This window comes from Rhinopithecus roxellana, chromosome 2, assembly GCF_007565055.1.
Source record: "Rhinopithecus roxellana isolate Shanxi Qingling chromosome 2, ASM756505v1, whole genome shotgun sequence".
Classification (NCBI taxonomy): domain Eukaryota; kingdom Metazoa; phylum Chordata; class Mammalia; order Primates; family Cercopithecidae; genus Rhinopithecus; species Rhinopithecus roxellana.
The window spans coordinates 109,841,918-109,858,248 of NC_044550.1; the positions used below are offsets into that span (position 1 = coordinate 109,841,918).

The 16,331-nt window shown below is 41.6% G+C and overlaps 1 protein-coding gene across 5 annotated transcripts in view; it reads right to left on the reverse strand.

The window, feature by feature from the left end:
- STOX2 (storkhead box 2) overlaps positions 1 to 16,331 on the reverse strand; it is a 231,008-nt gene that overhangs the window by 16,553 nt on the left and 198,124 nt on the right. For all 5 annotated transcript variants that reach the window (XM_030923399.1, XM_030923405.1, XM_010377920.2 and 2 more), the window contains exon 2: positions 5,272 to 5,424. In XM_030923399.1, coding sequence (XP_030779259.1) covers positions 5,272 to 5,424 — 153 coding nt within the window. The remainder of the gene's footprint in view (positions 1 to 5,271; positions 5,425 to 16,331) is intronic.

Genomic DNA, 16,331 nt, shown 5'->3' on the forward strand with positions numbered 1-16,331 from the left:
GCAGGAAATCCAGGTATTAGAAATGGCCTGGAATTCTCAAGAGGAGAAAATCCATGAATGCGAGGTAACATACACACCCATTTGCGTTACCATCTTCAGAAGGCATCCTTAGTGACCAAGGCAGAAAAGGTAGCATTGTTGATAGATAATGTGTTAATATCATTATTTAATTTTTGAGTCGCATGGTTTCCTTTTAGTCTAATACTTTACTTCTGGTAAACTAACATTAGTTTTTATACAAATGATTTTAAGACCAATAATAACAAAATTTGTTTTTTAATTTTATAATACTTTCTGTACAAAATAGAAATGAATTTTTTTCTTTCTTTTTTTTCTTTTTTCTTTGAGACAGGGTCTCACCCTTGCTCAGGCTGGAGTGTAGTGACAAGATCTCAGCTCACTGCAGCCTCAACTTCCCCAGGCTCAGGTGATCCTCCCACCTCAGCCTCTCGAGTAGCTGGGATGACAGACACACACCACCACACCTGAGTAATTTTTATATTTTTTGTAGAGATGGGGTTTCTCCATGTTGCCCAGGCTGGTCTCGAACTCCTGGGCTCAAGCGATCTTCCCACCTCTGCCTCCCAAAGTGCCTTCCACTGAATAACTTCAGGGGACACCACTGACACAGTATATACCTTCTGAGATGGGGCACACCTCTGAACCACAGTCTCACGAATGATGCCCACTGTTATTGTTTAGCACAGTAATCAAGATAGCAAGCCCATGTTTAAAACCGACCACATCTTAAATGGTAGCATACTTTCAGTCAACAATGTGACAAACTTCCTCAAAAACTCGTAAGGTTCATTTATAAGTATTCATGATTGACCAGTTTACCATGGCTCCTAATAAGGGAAAGCTGAGGTATGCATGATAAAAATAGCTATTACTATAAAGCAAAAGTTTAATTTTATTATAGAATTTGCTGACTGTAGGTCTTCCAAATGATGATCTTAGGAAACTCATAAAGCTATTAATATATAGAATCATGACTACAATGCAATCATCTTTACTTACAATTAAAAACAAGTTCTCTGGTGGTTCTCAAATGAAAGAATAAAAAGAAAAATAGAGGAAAAAATAGAGAAACAATTTTCTATTTCCATAGAGTATTTGTGCTTAAATTTTCTTATGTCTTGGGTTTCCAGGTATATCAATCAAATAATGTTTAATTTGATAATGCACACTAGAAACATTCTTTGCCCCCGTCCAATCCATTTTCCATGCTATGACCTGAGACTTTTCAGACTTAACTGAAAGTTGCTTATGTTTATGATTATGGTTTTATTATTAAGCCCTAGTATACTGACTGATCATCTATGAAATTCAGGGTTCTACCAGAACTCTGTAGGGTTGACCTGAGAAAGTGATGGTTGTGATGGATATTTAACATTTGCATACTCCACTACTTCCAAATTCAACTCTGAAAGTTTATCATGAATTCAGATGTTGAGGGCTTAAAGAACAAAAATACACTTTACATCCTAACAGGACTGAACCTGACCTCTTCCACACCTTTACATTTTTCAAAGCAAAAATAACTATTTAAAAACACTGCATGACACTGTGATCTACTTGGACCTACGTATTGCTTTTTTTTTTTTTTTTTTTTTTTTTTTTTTTTTTGAGATAACATCTCACTCTGTCACCCGAGCTGGAGAGAAGTGGCACAATCTTGGCTCACTGCAACCTCTGCCCCTCAGGTTCAAGTGATTATTGTACCTCAGCCACCCAAGTAGCTGGGATTACAGGCACATGCCACCACGCCTGGCTAATTTTTGTATTTTCAGTAGAGATGGGTTTTACCATGTTGGCCAGGTTGGTCTGGAACTCCTGACCTCAAGTGATCTGCCCACCTCAGCCTCCCAAAGTGCTGGGATTACAGGTGTGAGCCACCACAATCAGCCTCTATGTATTGCTTTAGTCCTGCAAATCTGACAAACTGTCAGAACAGAGAGCACGTGGACCTGTTCTATATGATAAGCACTTTTAAGTGAAACCCTTTAATGAGCCTCATTAGATTATTCTTGTTTGTGAAGAACGCTGGCTGAAGAAGAATTCGATAAGAGCTGACATAAGGAGAGGAATGGGAGACAGAACACAGTGTATGTAATATTAATATTCTCCAGCAATCTCTAAAGTCAAGTTCAGCTCCATACGTAGCCTTATAGGTCTATCTCTGTGTCCCTGAAGACCAGCCTTCCTCCCAGAAAGATTCAGTTGTAACAGCTTAACAGGTACCAGACCAATTTAAATGATCATTCTGGATGAATGGATGTGTAGTTATTTAGAAATATGAGAAGCAAGTATTATTCTTTATAAACCTTTTAAAAATATTCTTGATTCTGTAATGGAAACTGATAGATAAAAGTTGTTGAGTTGGTTTTCAAGAATTCAGCCAACTTTTTTTCACTTTTATAGAAAAGTGATTAAAAGGTTTAAGTTTTGATGTATCAGAAATTTTTACTAGAAGACTTTTCACTAAACTTTCTTTAGAATATGGATACCCAAAACAAGAAAAGAAGCCAAATTCTAGACTATACTTTTGATTCATAAAATATACATTAAATATGAGATTCAAATATTTTAATAATACTTTGGCTCAAAAACTTTATTTTTCAGTAGTAAGATATAAAAGAACTAAATACTTTATTCTTGTCTTTAAAAAACAAAAAATATAAATATGATCTTTAAATCCCTCCAGAGTTTTAGCACTGTCATGAAAATATGATTTTCAAGTAGAATTTAAAGGGTTAGGTTTTCTAAAATATTTTCTTCTGCTATAGCTTAAGTGATAGCAAAAGACAGACCAAAAAAAAAAAAAAGCGAAGGAAGGAAAGGAAAGGAGAAAGGGAGCGAAGAAGAAAGGAAACAAGGCAGGCAGGCAGGAAACAAACTTTGATATTTTATGAAATACAGTTTAAAATCTGGAGCTATTGCAGAACATAACTTTCGATAGTTACCACCATGCCCTAGCCCAGGGGTCAGCATACTTTTTCTGTAAAGAACCACGTAGAAAATATGTTAGGCTTTTAGCCATACGACCTCCATTGCCACTACTCAACTCTGCCACTATTGCAGAGAAAGATCATTCATGAGCAAATGGGCACGGCTGTGTTCCAATAAAACTTTATTTACAAAAACAGGTGGTGGGCCACACTAGGCCTGCAGGTTAGCAAACTCCTGTGCTAGACTCGGGTTTGTATAGTGTCCCTGCAAACTTCTGAGGCTGACCAATGAGTCATCAGTGTCACACAGAAGAAAAAGCTCCTCCGTCTCTCTGAAAACCAGGGCCTTGGGATTTAAGTGCCCTTGCCATAAAAGCTAGCAAAACAGTTATTCTTTCAAGTACAAATGACCTATGGATTACTCCACAAAGCATTCCAAGTTAGTGATATTGTTATCAGCTGCTTGGCAGTGAGGAGCTTCTTACTATTACACACTGGCTGTATGTTCTTTCCATTCTTTATAGCCCAAAAATGGGTGGTATGTAAGCAACTTTAGAAATGCCGTGTGATTTCTCATTAAGCTGAATAAAAATACAAGGATTTAAAAAGCTGCTGGGTTGTTCAATGTCAGAAGTGGCTATGCACTTGCAGGGCAGAAAGCAGGTCCCTCCTCCAAGACCGTCATGTTTGCCAACACTATCTGTCCCCACTTAGGTGGCTCTCACCTGGGATTCTGTTTCTCTCACTACTGAAAGCAAAGGGGTTTGCCTAGGACTTAACAAAAAGAGATAGGCAATCAGATAGTGGAGACGATTCAGAGGTAATAAAATGCTAGAAAGCTTAAAATAATTTGTATGTTGCAAGGGTGGGTTCATGTTAGAGATTTTGAACCATATACGTATTATCAAACATAGTAATTAGAATATTGAAAAAGGAGGAAATATCACAAGGAGAGGGAGAAAACGTTTCTCTGGGACACAAGAAAAAGGGAAACCAATATGGTAGATAAGATCTCTACTCAGCTTAGAACTAGTCCTCTTGTTCTCTTCCCATGTGTGGAGTGCACTTCCCCACACCTTCACTTTGAGTTTAGCAGGTTTGCTTTGGTCACTGCAATGTTAATGGGGCTGGCATGAACAAAGCTTGAAGAGCCTTCGTGCAATGGGCTTGTGCTCTAGTGCCTCTGACATCCCACGAGTGAAAGAGATCTCCATTTGCCCCCTTTTCTAAATAGGATGGGTACAGATGGAGCAAAACTACCCTGCTGGGCCCCACCTGGATCAGCTGACTCCTGGGGAACCCAGAGAGGCATGAGTGAAATCTATGCTTGTTGCCACAGGCCTTTGATGTTCTGTAGTTGTTTGTTATCCAGAATTTTTGTAGCAAAAGCTAACTGATACTAATATTAACAGCTTATATTTACTAAGATCTCTTCTAAGTTGAATGAAAAATATATTAGACGTTCCCTTTTAATATAATCTCTATTTCAATCTAGAAACAGGCTGAGTCCACACCAGGTTGGTAAACTGGTAGCCTGCTAATGCATTTCATTTGACTTGCACGTTGCTGGCACACAAATGTTAAAATGTATACACACATACAATTGTCAATATTTAAGAAACACAGAGATTTCACATAAGACCAAATTTCCAGATTCTCTTGAAACATAAGATTGGCAGCTTTGGCAGGATCTCCATTTGGGGGTGGGGTGACAAAACACTGGCTCTCTTGAGAGATGGTCCTGCATCCTGCAGCTTGTCACCCTTCCTAACGCCCTCCAGCACTGAAGGCATCAAATGCCACTCACACAACGGCTGGCCTGTTGCCTCCTTTTTAAAATATTTAAGAAAAAAGTAAATATTCCATTTTTTAAAAATGAAATCCTAATTTATCAAATATTATTTTCTTAAAACTCCTCAAGCCATGACACAAATAGGTAAGATATGTTAATTTTTGACATGACCCTTTCTGCAGTTTAACTCCCCAGGACTAAAGTTGTCAGCTGTTGAACCCTCACGTTCGTGTATTTAAAGATTAGATTGCAAAGAATGACTGGAGTCCCGGTCATTTTTGCCAGATTCTTCATGAATTCTGAATTAATTTCTTCTTCTCGGTGCAAATTTAAAAAGTATTCCAGCTGAAGCAGTTAAGTTATTTTTGATGTCATGCAGGTACCTGAATTTTTAATTACAGAAGTAAGGAAAGCTTCTGGTCAGTTTTGGGGAAGGGTTTTTTCCTATTATCTTTAAAAATGGGCAGAACAGTCCATGTGCACCAGAGCACACGCCACCTGGAAAGCGCTCCGTTCCCACCTCGTTACCTGGGAAACACGTGGTCAGGTGTTCCATCAGTGCTTCTTGCGTGACAGGTTTTCTTGCCGAGTTCATTGCTGAGATGGCCAAGCAGAGGATTTCCCCGAGTGGAATAAACTGAGACTGACTGATGGGAGACATACTGATTGGTGATACATCACCTGCGGAAAGACAGTGTTCAAGTGAGCTGTTCATTAAAAGCGCCGGTCGTCTGTCAGACACGCACCTTCACCCGTCCACACCCCTCCCACCTTCACGCGCCCACCCAGCCCTGGTCCGATGAACACAGTCAGCTCCGCACACAGAACTGCTTGCCACTTCCACCCTGAACACAGAAGCCACAGCCAGTTCCACTCAGGTGGAAAGACTTCCGCACGCCGTGGAAGCTCCTACTGCCTCGAAATACAAATAAAACCTCCCTTTAACGTCTGAGATCTCATTTCAATAGTCCTAGTACTGAAAGTCTTGCAACAACAGGCTTTTATTTCCGTTTTTATTAACTTGGAGCTGATTTATTTAATAACTGCCATTCATATCCCGACAAATTGCATTAGTGTAACTTGATGATTCATTCTTTCAAACACTGAACGCCTTTACGTCTGCTGGGGGCACAGGAGCTGCAGAGAGTGAGTGCGTGCCTCTCCCCAAACACCTCTGCCCTCAGTTTCTATTTAAGTGGAGGAGACAGACAAGTAGATCAAAGTTCCCAACGTTGTGTGGCAGGCGCACAAGAGAACAGAACAACACCTGGGCGCTGAGAGAGGGAGGATAACGGCACGGGGAGGTGAGGGTGGGGCTCAGAAGCAGGAAGTTCCAAGGTTCCACCAAGGAGGTGTAATCTGAACCCAGTGCTCAAGAGTAGGTGTGTCCCTGCGGGGCTGGGACCTAGAAGCAGATGTTCTTTGGGGCACAGAAGAGAAGGGGGACAGGTAGGTAGGGACGACCATGAACAAAGAGCTGAGTGTCCAAGCTCTGCATTCTGTGAGGGGTGGTGAGCCGTGGAACGCCAAAGGCAGGTGTGGATTTCAGAAAGATGACTGTGGTGGTCGTGGGGATGATGGCCTGGGAGGGGTGGGAGAAGGCAGATTACAATTCCCTCAGAGATTGTGGCCTGCTGCACACTAAAAGGGCCCATGGAGGCAGGAGAGGCTGAAGACCCCGCATCGGAGGAGTGACGGACGGTGACTCTTGAGATGTCAACCTACAATGCAAATATCTGTCTTCATTTCTCATCTTTATGCCACAGTGCAGTGATTTTCCAGTGATGCTCCAAGGATGCCTAGAATTTCCTGGAATATTGCTGGTACAGAGGTGCCCCCAGCAGAAGCAGAGGCTGGGACAGCAGGAAAGTCAGCTTCTGTCACCTGAGTGCCACCTGTTTTATACCTGGGGTTCTCCAAGGTTGCACTTGAAAAGATGTCCTACACAGAGAGGATGCAAATTATCAACACAGTAGAACACAGAAGGGCTCACGGGGTCTGTTAAGTTTCTAATCTGATTTCCTAAATGTACGCACATAATCTCTCTTTTGTTTCTGAAGCATGTAATAAGCTACCATGGCTGACCAAAACTGAGACTCAGGTGGGCCTGTGGCATTAAGTAACACCCTCCCCGACAAGGTGTCTGGCTGCTCTGGCGTGGACCAGCCTCCTCACTGTCAGGTACTTAAAGCCGTGCCCAGCCATAGTCCCCAGTTTGCAGGAGGAATGCAGAGTCCCTGCTGCTCTGATGGGCTAGACAAGAAATGGTTTGCTAGACGAAATTGGGCAGCTGGGCCTGGGATGAAGATCAGCGTGTGTGGGGAGAGTCCAGCAGGTGCCTCGGACAAAGCAGCAGGACTCCAGCGCCCAAGGCCCGGGCCTCACCCCCTTCCCAAACCCAGCGCAGTTCAATGCCCCTCTTTCCCTGGACCACATGGGGCTCCCATCAGCTCTACTGTAGCTCCACTCTCTGCAAGATGGATATGAGAAGGATAAGACATTGTCCCAGTGGCCAGAGGGAGACAGGAGCACCCACATCCAGAAAAGGAGGAAGAGAGAAAAATCAGCAGAAGCCAGGAAATGACCTAGCTCAGAAGCCACACATTTCTGGGGCCTATGGGTCATAGGCATCAAAAAGAGACGCCCTCAGAAAAATTCTTATAATATTTTGTGGGGCAGGAGCAGGCAAGAGTGAGCGTGAACTTGGGCCCATTATGGGGGATGTGAATTTCACTTATTGGCTGGTGAACCTCAATTCATATCGGTGACTCAAAAGTGACAGAATGATGTGGGCTAGGACCACCTCAGTGGGCAAGTTTGCAACTGCCTAGAACAATGTATTTAAATCTTAAAGAAAAGACTTGTCATATCCTTTTTTTCCCCCAAAAAAAGCTGTTTTTGTTTGTTTGTTTTGTTTTGTTTTGAGACAGGGTCTGGCTCTGTGGCTCAGGCTGGAGTGAAATGGCACAATCATAGCTCACTGCAACCTTGAACTCAAGAGATCCTCCCACCTCAGCCTTCCAAATAGCTAGGACTACAGTCTGGCCACCTCTTAAAGAGCTGGGATTACAGGTGTGAGCCACCATGCCCAGCCCAAACAAAGTCTTATTCTAAAACCTAATGTGGGTTGGGTGTGATGGCTCACACCTATAATCCCAACATTTCTAGCAGTCAAGGTGGGCTGATTGTTTGAGCCCAGGAGTTTGAGACCAGCCTGGGCAACATGACGAGACCCCATCTCTACAAAAACTACAAAAATTAGCTGGGCATGGTGGTACATGCCTGTGGTCCAAGCTGCTTGGGAGGCTAAGGTGGGAAGATCGCTTGAGCCCGGGAGGTTGAGGCTACAGTGAGCTGAGATTGCGTCACTGCACTCCAGCCTGGCCGACAGAGCAAGAACCTGTCTCTAAATCAATAAATACATAAGAAATATGTAAAGATTGGCTGAGCGCTGGTGCAAGCTGCAGCCGAGGTGGGAGTTGGGAAGTTCACCTGTTTGGCCCCGCCCTCCCCACAGCAGGCCCTACAGCTCAGGCACAGACAGTCTGAGACACTGGCCTGTGGTTCCTTCTCTGTCACTCCACCTCCACTGGATAGGACAGGGCACTGAGGCCAGCTTTCTTTTTTTTTTTTTTTTTTTTTTTTTGAGACGGAGTCTCGCTCTGTCGCCCAGGCTGGAGTGCAGTGGCCGGATCTCAGCTCACTGCAAGCTCCACCTCCTGGGTTTATACCATTCTCCTGCCTCAGCCTCCCGAGTAGCTGGGACTACAGGCGCCCGCCACCTCGCCCGGCTAGTTTTTTGTATTTTTTAGTAGAGACGGGGTTTCACCGTATTAGCCAGGATGGTCTCGATCTCCTGACCTCGTGATCCGCCTGTCTCGGCCTCCCAAAGTGCTGGGATTACAGGCTTGAGCCACCGCACCCGGCGAGGCCAGCTTTCTTGCAGAGTGATAAGTTAGCCCCTGAAAATCACCCGGGATGATTTTAAAAGTCAGATGAAAAGGAAGATGGGATCAGCGGGCAAAGAGGGAGAGGATCAATGCAGATTCCAGAACCTCTGGATTTGGGTATCACTTGAGAGGTCAAAACCTTCTAATGTGTGCCTATTATATAACTAAGAACATCTCAGAAGATGAAAGATACTAAAATACTAACTATGATCCCCAAAATGCAGGTCGGACTATTTCCAGATTTTTGTATAGGTCATAAGAAGAAACTCGAACTCTCTGTAAAAAAGAAATGACTATTAGCAAAATTAACTGCTTAAGTTTAGGTCATGATTGTCCTTACGGATTTAGCTGAAACAATTTGCTTGGTTTCACTGCCATATTCTCGGTTAATTTCTTTTCATTCATTGCAGCCAACTCCAAGAGGCAGCATGCTTTAAGTGCGTCTGAATGGCATTTGTTTTGGAAAAGCTCAGTGTCACCATAATAATGAATATGGGCAATAACTTTTAACTCAGAATGTAGAACAAAATGGAATTTGGATGTTCTAAATAACTGTCTCCACCTCATCTCATTTTTGTGTTGCACTAAGATATATTACTTTCAACTCCTTTCCCATCCCCAAGCCCATCAGCAATGCTGTCTACACCCTAATGCTGCCTGGTCTGTCCCCTGGATTCTATCCCTGGAGCTCCCTCAAACTGCCATCATCTCTCACCTGGTCCATCATAACTTGATGATGTTCAGCCTTCCCTCCTGCCTCCAACACTCCCCTCTCCACAGAGCAGCCAAGGTCCTCTTAGGAAAACAAAAAGCACACCACTTCCCTGCATAAAATCCTCCAGGGACTGCCTACTGCACTTAGAAGAAAAGCTGAATTCTTTGGTAGGCCTACAAGGGCCCACATGGTCTGAGCCTGTCCACCCAACGCTAGCACCACTCCCCACCTCCATCCTTACGTGCCACTCACAACCTCCTCTATTCTTTGAGCATGTCAGGCATTTCCTCAACTCAGGGTCTTTGTATTTTTTTGTGCCCTTGGCCTGGGATGCTCCTTGGGTCGACCTTTCAAGACTGGCTTTTCATGCTTTAGGTCTCAATCCAAATGGCACCTCATCAGAAAGCCCTAACCTGACTGTCTGGTCTACTGCTGTTCCAACACAGCCAAGTTTATTGTCTTCTCTCCCTGCATGTGTGCATGTGGGTTTGGTTCACTGGTTTGCTGTCTGTCTCACCCACTCGAATGTAAGCTCCAGTGACAGAAGGCAATGTGAATGCCACATTCGCCTAGCCAACAAATATTTGTTGAATGAATGAATATCCATTTTTAACATTATAATCCAAGGAATTTCTTAGTAATCTTAAAGGATTATAATTTTATTAATATTTTTGCTAAATAATAGCAAACAAAAAGAGAATAAGTTTAGCCATGCAATTTCTAAGACTTCCCCAATTAACTGCATGAGCAATAGTCCTCCAAACACAGCAGTTACTACAGAAAAATAACTTTATAATACAACTATTATATAGCAATAAGAAATTAAAAATTAAGAAAAACGAGATTTTTAAAAGAATAATTATATATTAAGTGAAGTTTAGAACATGCATTTAAGATCTGTATTAAAGGAATCACAGGTGTCTCTCAACACAACATAAACATTATTCAAGTTTACCATAATCTTCTGTAGATCTTATATAAACCTGCTTAATGAGCCAACTAGTCATATTTAAGACCAACATGGCACATGTATACATATATAACAAACCTGCACATTGTGCACATGTACCCTAGAACTTAAAGTATTAAAAAAAAAAAAAAGATACGCTACTAGAAAATTCTTGCAACTACTGGACCACATTTATTTCTTCAAAGAAGAAAAAACAGAATGTAAGTACTGCTAAAATATTGTTGGTCATGATAATCTACATAATCTACAGAAACTACCATATTTTGCATGAAGCGTGAATTATAACTTACTTGTATATAATTTATAGGATGGATTTTTCTATCATCAGAATTAGTTCAGAACACATTCATAACAACAACTCATCTTAAAGCACATTGGCACTTTGTCAGCTACAAAATTCTTTCTCAACTGCTATAATTCTGTCCTATTGTTCTAAAAAAGAAGGAGTAGATAGGTTTTAGTTCAGCTTTATTTTCTTACGAACATCCATTTAAGTACAGTCCTCAGAGGACTTTTGTCAAATCTAGGCTATTTCAGATAAAACCAAACTCGGTGTCCTGGACAGAGGAAGCATTCCATAGATTTTTTAAGTGAGCTTAAAATGTGAAAAGACATGAAAAGATTATAATTGTAAGTAAACTTCTGCTTTAAGAGCATTTAACATTTAAAATGCATGAGTGAAAATGTGGACACTGCTTTCATGTGAGGTCATTGTCAGCTGACTGGCCTGAAGAGAAACAGTAGCCGGGTGGATGATGAGGGGCGTGGAAGACGGACCCCCTCCAGGAGAGGCGGAACAGCCCAGGCAGCGCTGGAGGCAGCATGCTGGGACCAGGCAGCATGGAGAGCTGAGCCTGGGGAGCGGGGGCAGGTTCAGGCTCCCCTGGGGCAGGCTGGTGGTGAGATACAGAGAAAAATAGACCAACCAGATCCTGGTTGACAAGAAGGCTTAGATCTTATTCTTGATGCTGATGGGGCACTGCCCATGTTTTCATACAGACAAAAACACATGATATGCTTGTATGAGAAAAATCACTCTTGTGCAGCTGAGGAGAAAGAGCTGGTGACTCCTAAAACCGTTCGCGCAACGGACAACAGGCAGAGGTCCTGCAGATGCCAACCTGCTCTTTGTCTACAGCTAGTCACCCCTACCTCAGGAAATAGCTTTATCAAGCGCATCCATTTTCACTATTTAAATCCCTCTGTCTACTTTCCCCGTCCAAATTCTGGCCCGTTACTTTAGTTGGAGTTATTTCAAAAAAAACTCTCTCTCACATAATTCATTCTTTCAAGAAATATCTGAATTCCTATTATACATCAAATACCTTTAAGCACTCAAGTTCCAAAACTGTTCTTATCTTGGTTCTATTTGTGAAAAAAAAAAAAAAAAAAAAAAAAAAAAAGACTGTAATAAAGCCCTGTCCTTTATAAACGGCATTTTCACTTTTTGCAGTCATTAATTGAGGTTCCAGGAACTCCTCAGCCTGTGCACACGCAGGAGGCCAGCACCGCTCCTGGGATGTGACTTTCACAACAGTTTATACTCTCTCCTTCCTGGGTGACATCCGTAGCTTTCCAAAAGATACCTGCTACAGAAGCCAACATAAAACGATGTCATTCCACCTTAAAGCACCCATCCTCATACAACTGTGGAAGAAAAGGAAAGCCAGAATTTCCCCAGGTGAACTGCATCACAGCAAACAGCGTGGAAAGTACCAGCCTCCATCCTCTATCTTAGCTTTCTTTAAATAATTTTTGTTTTCAAGCACCAACATTCCGTAAGAATTATCTTGTTTTCCTTTTAAGGTACTATTTTTCATTGCAAATGTGAATGTAATCTATCCTCTGGGTTGAAGAGTTATCTTTGACATTAACGAAGTTCTTGTACCAAAACAACTCACTTACAAATGCGGTTCTGAAACTGTACTAGTTTATAATTGGGAAATTCCCAATATACAAAAAGCATTTGAGAGATATTTTGGTAAGTATCCAGTCTCTTAAAACAAAATACAATTATCCGCTCTGTGCCTGTTTCCTCATCTGTAAAATGAGAGTTTGGATGAAATGATTTCAAAGGTTCCTTCAGGCTCCTAAATCCTATGATCCTATATCAATGCAGCAGAATTCTGGCATAAAAGCATCATATAGTACGAGTGTCTAGCTCTGTTTCCATCATGCTGGGGAAACTATTTTAACACTCATCTGATCTGAAAAAGTTAGGCTTTAATTTTCAAAGAAATGGCTCCATATACGGGCTAGTAATTTTTTTTTCCTTACAATAAAGGCTTCATCATTTTCTCTTTCTAAATGTAAAGTCTTGCTCAGCTTTGTTCCTCAGAACTAATGTGTGCCCCTTTTGTTCTCTGTACTGCCAAAGTTAACACTCAAGTTAAAATTATGGATTCCAATAAAATCACCACAAGTAGTGGATATTGTGATTCCTCATAAAAATAGTCAAACATGTCTGTAAAATGCACTATGGGCATGGCGACAACACAACTCTATTCCTCTCAACAAACTCTTCAGATTCATTTGCCAGGTGTTATATTAAATGCTCTTGGGCTTGGGGAAATCACCCGCTTTCTGAGGTTACAGTTAAGTGAACAACTTCTCGCATGCAGCGCCTCAGACAAATCTTGTGTTTTACAATTTAATTCAATTTATTAATCCCAATTTTATGTATTAATGCTGTTTGGTTCTTTTAACAGAAAGCCGACTACAATATTTTTTAAAAAGCTCTTCTAACACACACACACACACACACACACACACACACACACACACACACACACACACACACATACTTCTTTTCTATGTGCTCTCTGGAAGACCACAACACCCATATGGTGGGGCAGAGTAGACGGCTCCCATTACCTCACATGCTCCTGCGTTTTAAGCAGCTTTCCTTTGAAACCAGATTACTATTCTTGACTTTCCAGTGTTTGTATTTGACATTCAGAAGAAAACTGGCAATGAAAAGGCACTTTTACTAGTTTACTGTAGGTTTGTTTCAAGTGCCACTGATTTCAAAAGTTGAAGGCTGGGCCTGTTGGCAATAGTCAACTGAAGGAAACAGCACATAAAAGGAATTTTAGAATATTTAGAGATTCTATAACAACTTTTTAAACGTTTCCTAATGCTTTACTTCAACACCTAATGGGTATCTTGAAGCAGGTCCAATTCCTAAGCTATTATTTGAGTAAATCATTTTAATCAAAAAAGAGTGTAAACAGAAGACACCCATCAATCATACTGAAATACTGGTGTCCATTAGCTATTACTTACTAAGAAACTTCTAATGGGAGTAGAGTTAAACAACAGTAACCATGGTGGCTAAGGGCACCAAAAAGAATGAGTTAACGTCCCCCACATCACCCGAGCCTTTGTGCTGATCAGTCTGTCTAATGCCACTAGGTGAAGTGACGAATTAATTGGCTCATTGGTCTACAGAAGAAACTCATGATCTTCCCAGTCCGCAACCTTTTGTGAGTCATATTAGCTATTGCTCTTGTTACTCAGATTTGACTAGAGGTAAAAAGGTTATCACAGAATAAGCAGAGACAGACAAGGCAGAAAGGGTAGAGAGTCAGGCAGAGAGGGGCCATCCATGGGCAGGGATGGGTGAGAGCGCCCTGGCCAAGAGCCACCTTCCCCATCGCCAGAGGTGATTCCTGACATCTCTGATAGGAACGACTAAAACTTTTATTGGACCATTTAGCTATTTGCAAGAGATGCGTAGCAGAAAAGGTAGGATAGAAATATGAGCCCTGGGACCAATCAGAGGCTTCCGTAATTAACACCTTTGCTAAGGCTCCACACTATAACCTATCAACTGCGTCCAGGGTGGTATGTGTTAGGCACATGGAATAAAACCTAGCCGAATGCTTTTACACGGCAGGTCCTCAAACGCGTGTAGAATCAAAAGGTCCTACATACATAGACAAGAAGAGGCAAGGCCCTGCTACCTTACAAGATGTTTTCCAACACCAGCTGCCACTTGTGCTCCAGTCCTTCAACCAGAATGAAGTTAAAGCCATTTAGCAACAGGGATAAAATCATGATGAAGTACCAGTCCTAGATGACAACAATTAGCAAGATCTCCCAGATCTCCTGAAATTCTGTAAAGCACCTGACCAACAAGAGCACCTGAGTAATATGACGTCTTCCTTTTCCTTAAGTGCATCACATAGGACAGAACATAAATTCCTATTTTAAGCCACACTGTACTTCTCTTCCATGTTCATTCTGCAGCATAACCCGGCCTAACACTAGACATTAGATGCTCCAATTTCCACTGATGATATTTCCCAACTTCAGCTTATAAATCAGTCTAACAACTCTAGGTCACACATTCACTTTCCCTCCTTTTAAGTGAGAATCACCAGAGCTGTTTCTCAGTCTTTGTATTCTCTGCTTCATCAGTTTACGGATGACAACAGTAGTGGGACTGATTTCTGTAAAATATAATTGTAATAGGACAGGAAGGCCTAATTAAATAAACTACAAATATGGACAGGTTGACAGTTCCCAAATTACAACAAAATGATACTGATTGATTGCTACCAACCCCCCTAAAACTGAACACCCTCCTACCCCTTCCAACTGCGATGGAGGTCATTATGAAAGGCCTATGTAAGAATTCAGAGGCATGAAAGAAAGGATAGGGGATCAGATCAGATACACAGAGGAAACTTCCAAGTCCCTGTACAATTAAGTAACTTTTCTCTCTTCAATTCAGCATTACAAGATGGTGTTAAAGGCCATGGGCTTTGTAGTCAAAACTTTAGGTTCAAAGCCCAGTTCTGCTCCTCATTGGTTGTGTGATTTGGGGCAAATTATTTAATTTTTTGAGTTTCAATTTCTTCTTTTGTAAAGTATACATACTGATGTTTACCTCATAGACTCACTGAGAGGATTAAATGAGATAATGGCTGTTGAGTGCTTACCCTGTCCCTGAGACCTAATACATATTTAATAAATAGTAGCTAGTATTAAAAATATCTTCCCTGGTTGGGCACGGTGGCTCACGCTTGTAATCCCAGCACTTTGGGAGGCCAAGGTGGGTGGATCACCTCAGGTCAGGAGTTCAAGACCAGCCTGGCCAACATGGAGAAACCGCATCTCTATTAAAAATACAAAAATTAGCCGGGCGTGGTGGTAGATGCCTGTAATCCCAGCTACTCGGGAGGCTGAGGCAGGAGAATCACTTGAACCCGGGAGGCGGAGGTTGCAGTGAGCCAAGATCGTGCCACTGCACTCCAGCCTGGGCAACAAGGAAAGACTCCATCAAAAAAAAAAAAAAAAAAAAAAAATCTTCCCCAAGCCCATCTAGATTTATCCAGTTTACTCATTTACCGTGTTTGAATTTCTACCAATGGAAAATTTGTTTGGTCCTAAAAATAAACCTTTTTAAAAAAACTAAAATGTCTTTGGGAAGGTTAAGAGTGCAGAGTTCTTTCTTATACTAATATGAAGTAGTTTAAACAGATCACTTTAATCAGATATGTAGAATACATAGCATTTGGGACGCATCTCCAGGCTGGGAGTGCAAACATGCATCACACTAGAGACTCTGGAGAGAAAAAGGCACTAGGAGATGGGAAATAGTGTGGATAGAGAGTTACAAGGATATCAAAGGATGTGGACCTATTTCAAAACAGGTTGGGCCAATCCATTACCTAAGAAAGGGAAAGAAAACTCAGCACTTATATAAGTAGTGTTAGTACTAAAAATCAGTGACACTAGAAGCTAAATAAGTTCTGATATGACTTGAATTATTAGTAACCATTCTGGCTCTCTTCTAAGGAAAATGTCCTGTAGGAGTCAAAAAGGTGACTTTCACATGAACTTCCCGAATTCCGCATACTCCTTATAACTTAAGGATGGCTTGTCCAATACATTTCAAGTAAACCGTGATCAGTGTCCATATTTGAGGGCCTCACATGCGCATTTG